At 38.1% G+C, this 12,898-nt stretch overlaps 1 protein-coding gene across 1 annotated transcript in view; it reads left to right on the plus strand.

Moving 5' to 3' along the window:
• The window catches only part of LOC141509543 (NTPase KAP family P-loop domain-containing protein 1-like), a 28,231-nt gene that overhangs the window by 1,907 nt on the left and 13,426 nt on the right, over positions 1-12,898 (plus strand). The window contains exons 3-5 of the mRNA XM_074219163.1: positions 462-524; positions 5,560-5,688; positions 10,717-12,496. Of these exons, the coding sequence (XP_074075264.1) occupies positions 462-524; positions 5,560-5,688; positions 10,717-12,467 (1,943 nt within the window). The 3' untranslated portion in view covers positions 12,468-12,496. The remainder of the gene's footprint in view (positions 1-461; positions 525-5,559; positions 5,689-10,716; positions 12,497-12,898) is intronic.

Below are 12,898 nucleotides of genomic sequence, written 5' to 3' on the forward strand. Positions count from 1 at the left end.
CCACTGCCTCAGTTTTCAATTCTTTGCCACCACAAAGAGAATTATTATAAATATTGTTGCATATATAGGTCCTGTTTCTCTTTCTATGAAGAGGTGCAGATTTAGACTGATTTGATGAGCCTTTGTCAGACTTGCTTTAGAAAAGGGACTTTCAAATGGGCATTTATGGATGTGTTTTTTTAAAAATGTCTTAACTGTATTTAAATATAATGAATTTTTCTTTGAATGCAATGTGTTTTATTTTCTACTTTTAAAGACATTATTCTAAGAAAGGGTCCCTAGGTTTCAGCAAGCTTACAAGGAGTTTGGGGCACAAACATGGTAATGAACACCCTCTATAGGGTATTTCTGTACTAGTAAGGTATAGAGTAGGTGCCTTATGAGCAACTTCCAGCCCTAAGATTTTGTGAGTCTATAAATGTTGTGGATCTTTTCTCTGACAGAAGTCATTTCTTTCATAGGTTCAGGGATGGAGCCAAGTTCCCCCATTTCAGAAACCAGCTTCAACAGCATGAATAATAAAGGTGAGTTGTTCTTATAGGGTCAAGTTGGCTTTTTGTATATGTCATTATCTCAGTTCATCCAATCCAATTAAAAAGTGAGGCATCTCAGAGCCAGATGGACCCAGTCCAAAGAGGACAAACTGGTTCTTCCATCTTGGGCTTCATGTCTGTGACAGTTTCTTGGGTCAGAGGAGCCTAATTCCCAAGGAATTTTTGTATTTCAGTTTCCTTAATGAATGCAACCTCCTGGCTATCTCTTTGACAGATTTCAGGTGTAGGGTCAGGGTGAAGGAAGCAGCATATAGTGGAGACAATTCTAGGGCTACTGCCAGCAAAGTTGGTGGTCTTTCTTTCACTGTTTAATAGCTATGTAACTTTGGTGTAGTGAGTAAAATTGCAACAAAAGCATGCTGAGACAAAGTTTTTCTCTAGGACAAGATAATATTTTATTAACAATAATGAGTAAATTTTAGTATAACCCAACAAAGGACATAAAACTAAGAGACTTGTCATGGGTACTACAGAGCAAAATCTAGAAGGTCCCATTCCCTAGTTTATAATTGTTATGAAATCATGAGCAGGAATTTGGAAAGACAATAAGTAAGACCAAATCTATAAAAATAAAGGAGAGTAGAGTTACTCACTGATTTCCCTTAGATCAGCAAGAGGAAAGAAGTCAAATCAAATCAATAAGTTTTTATTAAGCACCAATTATCTGCCTCATTCTGTCCGAAGTGCTTTAAAAATACTATTCATTTGATACTCAGAACAACCCTGGGAAGCAGGGGCTGTTGTTTTTCCCATTCTATAGTTGGAAAAACAGAGGTTGCTAGAGATTAACTGACTTGTCCAGGATCATACAATTAGCTACATGCAAGCAACTGTACCAAAAAGCTATATTGAGGATAAATTGGAGATGATTAACAGGCTTATGGGGGAACCCTTCTGAGTTCATGTGGTCAGGTAGGGGCAGGGAAACATCCAGCCCTCAGACTATAAACCCATGGTCTGGCACTGCCACAGCAACTGCAGGCAGGACTCAAAATTCAATAAATCTAGGATTTTTTTTAGGGGTGAATTAATTAAATTAGGTAATTCTGTCCTTTTTCCCTTCAGGAGTAAAATTTGGTCTAAATAAAACTGTATCTGAACTTAAGAACAAAAACCAAAAATCAATATTTTCTTCTCTTCTTTATATGTACTTGGTGAACTACAGTTCATAAACTACTTTTTGGGCCCTAGGAAAATTGTTCTATATTTCAAGGTAAAGCTAGTTTCAAAAGCTGCCTATAGATTTTTATCTCAAATCTTTTTTCCCTACTGTAAATTTAATTTACTAATTGATTTCTAAAGAAAAGTTTATCTTTTTGCAGTTTTTGACTGAAGTCATGTCAATATACTATTTTAAAACAGCTGTTTTAGATGCTCTAACATGGAACTAGGTTCAGAAATCTTAAAAATGATGAAAACCTAAATTAGATGATAATCTGCTCTGTTTATTAATTTTAATTTAGCCTTTTAAACAAATTAAATCAAAGCCCAAATGAATAAAAAGGGTAATTCATATTTTCAAACTTTTATTTCTTCTAGACTAAGACTAGAAATGAATTCAGTTGTCTATGTATCTTATTTCAAATGTTGTCAAATGGAGCCTTAGCATTCTAAGTTTTATTTTTAAACAGCTAATATCAGAAAAGGATTTTCAATTTCCATCTTTTCTTCTTAAACCAAGTCTTGATTATTTCTTGAGAATTCTTCAAATTGGAGCCATATTTATTTTTATGATCTTAAGATTTTAATTTACCTCAAATATGAACACATTTTAAATTTTTTTCAATTCTGGTTTCCATGTTCCTAGGAAAATTCCGTAACTTATCTTCATATATGAGTGTGTGTGTGCTTCTGTGTGTATTTATACACACACATATATTTTAATTTAACTTAAAAATCAAATTACAAAAACTGATAAATTATTCCAGTTTTATTCAAATTCTGATCAATTTTTCAAAAAGTAGCAACACAATATTATCAAGTTACTTCCTGTCTTGTATGGTGAGGAACAAGATAATTTCCACAACTTAAAATACAATATTTAGAGTAGATAGAAGTCTCATGTATAATTTGTAGGAAAATTTTCAAATATCTACAATATACCTTTAAATTCAACAATACATTTTATCTTAATTTAACTGATATGTAACCTTTAAAATACCCAATCATGATCCAAATACTCTTCTATAATTCAATTATCTTTACATTTACAGAAAGTTAGAGATGAGGGAATTAGAATAACCTCCAGTGTGCTCATTCCAGAAGTTACCAGAGCAAAGAATTTTTATAAAAAAATGAACGGACCATGAGGCAATTAAAGCTGAAAATAGAGAAAAAGAGATTTTTCCTCCTCCAAAATTGCATTATCTAGATTAAAATTTTCCATGATTACCTAATTGCAAATTTTGAAAGAAGAATTTCAACCTTTCCCCATTTTCTAGTTGGAAAAAAAAAAACAGTCAAGTCGAGAAATGATTGGTGGCTAGAAGCTATTTCCTGGGCAGGGGAGGGAAAAGAAAAAGGGGAATGGATTTGGCCAAATCAGGACAGAGGAAATACAATAGACAGCTAACAACTAAGCAAAGCACAGAGAAAATAAATAACTCAGACAGTTTTAAGAGAACTAAAAGAATTTTTAAAATTTCATCATCCATCAGCTACCACAGAGAAAGGGCAGGGATGCTGGCAGACTTCCTAGGAGTGCTCCACTTTATAGGTTGCAAGTTATGCTAAGAGGAAGGGAAGGCTAGTGACTGGAGCAATTGCACTTGAAGAAATTCCATCACTATACTCTTGTTCTAAAATCCCAAAGTAGTACGGTTAGATAATCCATACCCCCCCCAAATCCAAACAAAAACACCAAAAAAACCTATTGATCTTTACTAGTTAACATTAAAAATACCAGTATTAAGAAAAGCAACTAATAAACATTCAACACAACCAGAGGACAGCAGAACCAATTCTCACTCCAAAGGGTGCCAGTAACAGGTCACACAAACAATGAATGGGCACCCAAAACAGACTCTCACATCAGAAGGTGCCAGACATGAAAATATAGTACAGAAAACACAACCAGAGAGTACTCAAAAAATGTCTTACCTAGCCTTAAACATTGAATGAGTGTTGCCTCAGACAAATGGAGAACTTTCTTTTTAGGGTTTTTGTTTTTTTGCAAGGCAAACAGGGTTAAGTGGCTTGCCCAAGGCCGCACGGCTAGGTAATTATTAAGTGTCTGAGGCCGGATTTGAACTCAGGTCCCCTGACTCCAGATCTGGTGCTCTATCCACTGCGCCACCTAGCTGCCCCTCAATGGAGAACTTTTAAAGAACCTTAACTTAAAAAGGTCAAGATCTCCCTCTGCATCCAGACCCATTGCCAATTATCTTGACCTGCTAAACCCAGATGCTCTGGAGGAGAGACTGAGTGTGGTGACTTTGCTCAGTGCTGTCTCACTATCCAATTCACTTGCAAGTTATGATATCACTTTCTGACGCCATCGGTCCTCTTTGCGAACAAAGGACAAACAAGAACAATCCTGACTCCAGGTGGAGCAGAGGAAATAGTAGGCATAAGTTGCTCTCTATTATTTTGGTGAATTTGCTTTTGAGAAGAGGTTCAAACTGAATAATGGAGAGAGAGCCAGAGGCTCTCAGAAAATATCAAATGAGCACAAATTATAGCTCCTTAATATTATAGGAGAGGCTAGATAATTATCTCTCCTTCAACAAATATCTCTACTTTCTTAAGGAATTCCTGTAATTTCTTTAAAAGAAATGAATCTGTATTGTTGCTCAATTTCCTTGTTAGGTAATTATGCAAAAATAAATATCTTTTGTCCCTAAATATCTCTAGGTCAAGAGTCCTCCATTAACTGAATTCATTCTCATTTTTGAAGCCTAGACTAGACAACCCTAAAACATTTCTCCACCATCATAGGTATAGAATTCTATTCATGGTGCTATCTAATTGAATAATGGATATCGATATAAAATGCTGAAATAAAAGTGGGATTGATTGAATTAACTTTTACTGCTTTATCAGGTAAGGATTTCTTTTCAATGAGTCATATTATCACTCTGCAGATTTCTAGTCCTCAGTCCATTAATCATATCAAGGATTTCATCCTGACAAGTCTCAACCTTGGATCACTCCCACTATTCATTGCCTCAAATTTATCCCACTAGATCTAGAATCTCAAATGGGCCCTCACTGCTGCCAGGCAATGCTGTTAAATCTCCTTTAACCCTCTCACTATCCCACTCTCCACAGTGGTTCTTCCAAAACTTTCATCCATTTCTCCAAACTCCCACACCTTCTACCCCTCCCATCTAAAATATTTGCTTCCCATTTTACAGAAAAAAAGTGGCTTAAGCTCTACCTTTCTCTTCTCTTTCTTAACTCCTGTCACTGAGATGCATTGGGCTAACTGCTGCTCCTTTGTTCCATCTCACATGAAGAAGTAATTTTCCTTCTTACCTTGACTATACCTTCTACCTGCAGAAGTGATTGTATTCTAGCCCATTCTCAAACAATCTGGAAACCTTTGGACAAAATGAAGTATACCAGAAGAACCTAGCAATATCCTGTGGAGCTTGGTTGAATAGAAAGTGAATTTAGAATCCAACATTTGAGGGACATAGTAGTGGAACCCCAAGGGGGTTTCCCTTAAAGAAGGCAGTGAGGCTGGATCACTGGAAATTACTTATTACAAGACAGAAGAGGAAAGATGGATAGTCTGCAATTACCAAATGTGATGTTGTGACACCTTATAACAAAATGTGTGAGACAGTAACTGAATATTGGTAGTGGTAAAAACATTTAAAATATAACTGAATAAGCAGTTTAGATTCACAAGAGAGTGGATATACATTTCTTTAAATAATATTCATACAGTGGAATTTCCATTCTTTAAGGTTAAGGTTGTTCTTTAGTGTTTCAAAGATTTCACAAGTCAGTGGTAGTATTGAAACTCCAATGCACCTATTCTTTCATTCTGTTTCTCCAGAACCTTTGCATGATGAGGTGTACTGTAAGAAAATTGGGAAGATTCTGCATTATGTGAAGACACCTGTGACTGTGGGACTTTATGGGCCATGTAGGCATCGTCTGAATAGGATCATGGTGGGGATTCAAAGTAGGTACTTGAGCCTTCATCCCTCTTGGATTATGGAACATGGCCTCTGCCTTCCCTGACATAGGCAAGCCCTTTTTTTCAACGATATCTTCAGCTCCTCAGTTCTCTCCCTTCAAACTCATTTCAGTTTCCAGGTATTGAGTGATACCAATCCCTTCCAAGTCAAGTTCACTCTAGTCTATTTTCTCCTATTCTGAATATCCAGAAAGCATACACCTTCCTGGGATATGGAAAAAATGCACTATTGATGTATTGTTGATGGACTGTTGGCGAAACTGTGAACTGGTCCAACCATTCGGAAAACAATTTGGAACTGTGCCCTTAGGCTTATAAAGTTGTGTATGCTTTTTGATCCAGAAATAGCACCACTATGTGTTACCCACACCCCTTTATCCTTCCCTAGTACTGCCCTAACTTCTCCCCAGTTTCCCCACATCAGACACCAGGTTGAGCTTGCAATGACAATCAAATATAAAAGATTTAAATACCATGATTAAGATAATGATCCAAGACAATTCCAAAGGGAGAAAAGAAATGAGAGTCATTCAGGAGAATTATGAAAAATTAACAGAAGAAAACAGTAATTTTAAAAGAAAAATTGATCAGCTGGAAAATAAAATTAACCAACTGGAAAAAGAAACAAAAAAAAAACTTACTGAAGAAAATAGGCAACTTAACAAACATGATGAAAAATGTTAGGCACCTCCAAAGTGCCCATTGAAGAAAACTTGTTTCACTTTCTTTATCCTTCATGTTTTTCATTGTTTCATTTTCTCCATCCAGAAAAATCGTGTTCCAGGTCCTCCAATCCCTTAATATTGAAGCAGATAAATCCTGTGCAATTGTAACTATGGTTACTTGATATTTAAATTGCTTCTTTTTACCTGCTTGCAGTAGCTTCTGCTTTGGCTGAGAATTCTAAAATTTGGTGACAATACTCCTTGAAGTTTTTATTTAGATCTTTTTTGGGGGGTGATGGATGAATTCTTTCAAGGATCATTTTATCTTCTCATTCTAGGATATTAGGACAGTTTTCCATGATAACTTCCTGCATGATATTATCTAGGCTCTTTTTCTGATCATGGCATTCAGATAGACCAAGAATTTATAAATTATCTCTACTAGATCTATTTTTCCAGGCAGTTTGTATTTCCTAAGAAATACTTTACCTTTTCTTCTATTTATTTTAGCCTTTTGATTTTGTTGTTGGAATCTTGCTGTCTCACAGTCATTCATTTCCATTTGTCCAATTCTAGTTTTTAAGGTTTTATTTTCTTCAGTAAATTTTATTTTGTTTCCTTTTCCAGTTAGTTAATTTTGTTTTCCAGCTGGTCAATTTTTCTTTGAAAATGGTTTTCTTCTGTTAATTTTTCATAATTCTCCTGTATGACTCTCATTTCTTTCCTCAGTTTTTCTTATTCTTCTTTTCTTTGGTTTTTACAATAGTTTTTGAGCTCCTCCAAGAGTTCCTTTTGGAACTGAGACCATTTCATCACCTACATGGGACCTACATGTAGATGCTTGCCTCTTCTGAGATGGCATTTTGTTTTTTATCACCCCTATCAGAATAGCAGCTATCAATGGTTAGTGCATTTTTTTCGTCATTTTATCAACAGTTGAGCTCTGTTCTCATGGTATAGGGTGTATAATCCCAAGGTTTTTTTGCCAGAGTTCAGGTCTCCAACTTTCCACTCCAGTGTTTCCTATGTTCCCTGTTTGTTCCCTGTGCTAGGATTACCCAACACTGCACCAGCTTCCCAAGACTTGGAATCTTGCTCTCTGAGTTGGGATGGGAACTCTCACTGCTGATAGAGCTGCACTGAAGTCTTACTACTCTGTGACTAAAAGCCTCTGGCTAGTTTTCCAGTTTTCCTGCCTACATTGGGCTATACTCACCCTTTACCCATGTGACAAATCTTTTCCTGAAGTTCCTCTAAGAAATTTCTTCCCAGCAGTTTTTGTCAAATAGTGTGTTCTGTTTGTCCTTCCTTCTTGAAGAGGATCATGATATCAGAGAGGTGATGCCATTACATGCAAAGGAATTGGATTTGAGTGAGGCAGGGATGTGTGAAGTCACCAACTTCTCTTCCCTCTGGAGTCATCTGGGTCCAGTGGCAAGATATTGACCACCATGACTAGAGATAGCCCTGGTTGCAATGGGAGACCCTCAGTCTTATTAAGCTAAGGTTTTTAACAGGTCTCAGTCTGACTTCAATGATTAAGGCTAGGTAAGAAATGAAGTAGAGGATAGCTTCTTTTACTTAATGAAAAAAATCAATCTAGAAGGAGGAGACAGGCCCTCAGGTCAAAACAGAAATGATTGCTATTTACTTTCAGTTTGAGTCAGAGTCCAAACAATGACCAAATGAGGGTTGACCTGAGACCTATCAGCAAGAGCCAGAGTGATTTGGGTTTAACCTATGCATCTTAAGAAAGAAAACAACCATAAACCCAAAGTTATTTTTGCAAAATTTCATAAATTTAAATTTATCTTTCTTTGGGCAAAGCACCAGCAGGTAAGGGTGTGAGGGAGAAGAGGACCTAGGACAGAGCCCTATGGGACACCCACAGTTAGTTGGCATGATCTGGATGAAGAATCACCAAAGAAGACAGAAATAGTCAGACGGATAGGAGAACCAGGAGAGATAATTGTAACAAAAACCTAGAAGGAGAAAAGAATATCAAGGAGAAGAAGGTGATTGAGAATGTCACAGGTCAAAAAGGATGAGACTTGAGAAAAGACTATTAGAATTAGAAACTAAGAGATCATCAGTAACTTTGGTGAAAGCAGTTTCAGAATTTTTTTATTGCTTGCTCATTATCCAGTCTATTTCTTGACTTTTAACTCTATGTTAAAGTTAGATTCTGCTCCTGAGGTGGAGGGAACACTGTCCTGTTTCAGGTTTCAGCTTTTAGGTTTTTTAGGCAGCTGTTTTCAGAACCAGTTCTGGCAGTTTATTAGTTTTAAGTTCTCTCATGATCTATAGGAGAACTGTGATCACTGCTCTCCTGGCCTGTGCTCTGGTCTGTGAGTGACCACAAGCACTCTTCTCTGCCCTTAAATTGGAATCAGTCCCTATTCTAGTGGGTCTATGACCTGGAGTCATGAATAGGCAGTGTAACAGAGTCCTGAAGCCAGTGTCATTAAAGGGTGCCCTGCAATTTCCTTCTGCTCATTTGTCTGATCCCATTACTATCTGTGCACTGAGACTAGCAGAAGTTGCTATGGATTCAGTCACCAATACTTGTGCTAGATTGCACTCCACCCTGGACTTTTCCTGCTGACCTTCCAAGTTGCCTTTTGCAAAATTTTTTCATTCCATCCTTTTTATTGGTCCTGCTGCTCCAGAATTCATTTGGAGGTATTATTTTTAAATAATTGTTCAGGGGAATTTAGAAGAGTCAGATGATTCCTTGTTTTGATCCACCATCTTACCCAATCTGAATGTTCTTACTTGGTAATCTAAAGAGAATCTCTAAATCATTTACTCATTCAATTGTAATTTCCTTGATGAGTTTTGCTTATATTGAAAGAATGTATATTAATATGATTTATTTCTTCCAGTTATTTTTCCCATCTAGAGTGTTAATAGCTGCTTTTAGAAGGTCTTACATAGGGATTCTTTAACCTTGGGTTCATGAACACATTTTTGAAATTTTTTGATAATGATTTCAATACACTGTCTCCTTTTAAGTGAATGTATTTTGTTTCATGCATTTTAAAACATGATTCAGAGAAGGAAACCTTAGGTTTCATCAGACTACCACAGGGGTCCTAGATATAGAAATGGTTAAGAAACCTTCATTTAACATCTATGTGATTCTTGGCACACTCTACCTCATTTCTGCTATTCTGCTTTGATCTTTGCAGAATTGGAAGGAATCTCATTGAATGAGGGTCATTTACTATATTGGCCAAAGAATTAACACAGGTCAGCCTACTGATGATGAACCCCTTGTCTGCATCTCAGAGAGTAGACTCAAATTGCAGTCAGATTACTATTCATAACCTTGACAACATGAGAGTCCTTGCCAAAGATTTCATTCCACTTGCAAAGCTTTATAAACCTACTGAAAGAGAACCCCATAATGAAAATTCCACAATGAGTATCAGAGAAGGATTTCATGAAGCATCCATATATCAAAAATATAATATCAGAAGATCATCACTTTGAGGTGACTACATTCTTCTTTAGCACAGCTTCTGGTTCACTTTTGCTTTTATAAGCTTAGTTGAAGACATTAGAAGTTTCATAAATGTTCCATAGATTGCTTATGATATCTTTTTGAAAATGACTCAGCCCTGACCTGGGTTCAAAAAATAAAAGAAGGCTGAATACAGAAACCAGGAATGAATAGATCTAGAAATTTTGTTCTGAGGCTTCTTTGGGCAAGCACATGTCAGCCATTTCCTTCTGTTTTGGCTGTTAGTTGGTTGCTTGAGGAATGAAAGGGAACAAGAGAAAGGAATCCTCCCCTCAACTTTGCTGTAGGTCCAAGGGAGAGAAATATTGAGAAAAAAGACCAGGAAGGATGAAGCCACACTTAAGAGACCCAAGAGCAGGTAGATTCTCCTGCCAAGTCAATCCCTTTGAACCACAGAAAACCAGTCACAGGGAGGCAATGGCATCTGTTCCCAAACTCCCTGACAGGTTTCATGACCTCACTAAGGAGCCAGTGGGCATGTTTAGATGCATGGGAAGTTCCTTTTGTCATTGCATCACTTGCCTAGAAGTGCTTCAGTAAATAGAGGAGGGGTTCTCCTTATCACTCCCACTATACTTCGAAGCTCTGCTCAAAACCTTCCTTGAATCTGTTCTCCTTGACTGCTAGTACACTCCATGTTACTGTGCATATATCATTTATGTAGCTGACATGTATTATATGTCTGTTGTTTCCCAAATAGAATGTAAGCTCTTTGAGGGCAGATACTATCTTGGGGATTTTTTCCCTATATCCCCAGCTTCTACCATAGTATAAAGTAGGCATTTAATACCTGCTGAATGATTAAATTCTCCCCCCCCATAGATATCATGATTGAAGCAAAGACAAAGGAAGAGAGTTTCAACTCCCAGTGTGTTAATCAGAAGTTGAAACAGTTCTTCAATCTGATGCTTCTTCTCTTTAAAATTTCCATGTGTGTGCCTAAGGAAGCAGACAAGACCAAGACTAAGACAGAATATATATTTGTTCCCTTCAAAGCTTGGGAATTTGTTGGAAGTGATTTCCTCTGGGCTGGGCTAGTTACCAACCTCTATGGCACCATCAAGAAGAAATATTGGCTACCACTCATTTTTTACAAACTTTTTGGGATTCCTGTCCAGGATCCCAAAGAAGTCTCAAAAAAGTCAAGTTGGGGAGTGATGAGGTGTCATCTTAAGCAAAAAGTTTTTCTTGTCTTGGTGATAATTCTCATTTTTATCGGCTTGTGTTCCTTTGTTTTTGATTTGGACACCTCAGACACCATGAAAACTCTCTCAATTCCTGCAGTTCCAATAAGTATAATGACAATGTGGAGTCTTGGACGTGTGACATATAAATTTTACCAGAACTCCCAAAAAAGCATCAACAAACTCATGAACAATACCAAGTGCTCTAACCAACTTGGCTTTATGCATTCTGTGAAGGTGGAGATCGAAGTCCTCACCAAGTTCCTCCATGTCTTGGGGGTGTACAACAAAGAGCAGATCAAAGTGGTGCTGCAGATCACCCATCTGGATGCCTGCCCCCCTGAGAAGGTGCTAGATGCCCTAGAAGCCCTCCGCATTCTCCTCTCAGATCCTGAAGCTCCATTCATCTCCATCCTGGCTGTTGATTCGAAGGTTCTTGCTGAGAGCGTGGAGAAGTCTCAGAAGGTGGGCAGTCTGCCAGGAAGTGGCTACCAGTACCTCAGTCAACTCATCACACTTCCCTTTTCTTTGCCCCACATGAACAAGGAAGACAAGAAGAATCTCCTGGATGAGATCAAACTCTCAAAAGAAGATCTTGAGGCTGATTTCACTCATGATTTCAAAGCTATCATCACCATTCTTAAAGAAGACAAGTTTGCTGAATTTCTCCCAAATAACCAAGCCCACATGGAGCAAGTAGTTTATACCAGCTGGATCACCCTGGAACTCATAAAACAGAAATCAAAAGACTCACAGCAGACACTACACATAGAGGAGGTTCAGTCCAAAAATGAAGAACAGAAAGCAAAGTGGCAGAAGAAAAAAGAGGAGGTAAGGGAAGACCACCTCCCAGATAGAAACTTCAGGGAGGTGATAGCTTGGGTCCTCCTGGCCAATGAATGGCCATTCCAGGTGAACTGGCTTCTCCAATGTGCTGAAGATACCAACCAGTGGAGAAAGATATGTAACACTAGCAAGGAACAGAATGACCCAGAGCCCAGTGGCACCAAGCTGCAATCCCCAATGGGGTTCCAAGGCTGTCCTAGGATGGACAATGCCAAAAGAACCTGTTGCCTAGAAGCCCAGGACTCTATCAAACTACAGGACACCCTAGAAGAGGCATATAGCAAGTCTGTTACTGAGCTGAAGACTGTAAAAAAGGAACTGAAAAAGCTGATGGAACTTGATGGGGACCCTGAGATCTTCCTCCAAATGCTCCAGTTCCTAAACAAGGAGTTCAATTTCACTGTGAATAAGGCCCTAGAGTATTGGGAAATCACAGCCAACCTGGACACATCCCTGAAGAGACACATGGAGCTGATCCGGAGCAGCCAGACACTGGTGCTGAACAGCCAGGAGTCTATTGGTTCCTCCCATTGCCTCTATTGAAGATGTCCACAGAAGGAGTGTGTCAGGTGGTAAGAAACTGGGATGTGGGAGGTGGCAGTCTGGTCTAGTCTCCTCCCTTCATCACATTCTTCCTTTCCCTTTCCAGCACTTTTCTCTTCTCTTTTCCTTCCCTTCCCAAAGAAGGAGCTGTACCGTTATAAGCAAAGCATAATTTCAGTAGCTCAAAAGAAGAAAGAGATGTGCACATTTAGAATTACCTACACCCCAAATGTCCGTGTGAACTTTTTTGTGCCTAACCTATGACAGAGTCTTCTAAGCTCTTATTGGTCTGATCAGTCATATCTGAATACTCTTTGACTCTGACATAGTGATGTCATTTTGGTCCTTTTCAAGCATGAGGGACAACTGCCACCCTCATTTCTCCCCTTTGCAGACCTGGGATTGGGAAGAGTTGAGCTTCTATTTAGCAC

Source organism: Macrotis lagotis, chromosome 1, assembly GCF_037893015.1.
Source record: "Macrotis lagotis isolate mMagLag1 chromosome 1, bilby.v1.9.chrom.fasta, whole genome shotgun sequence".
NCBI lineage: Eukaryota > Metazoa > Chordata > Mammalia > Peramelemorphia > Peramelidae > Macrotis > Macrotis lagotis.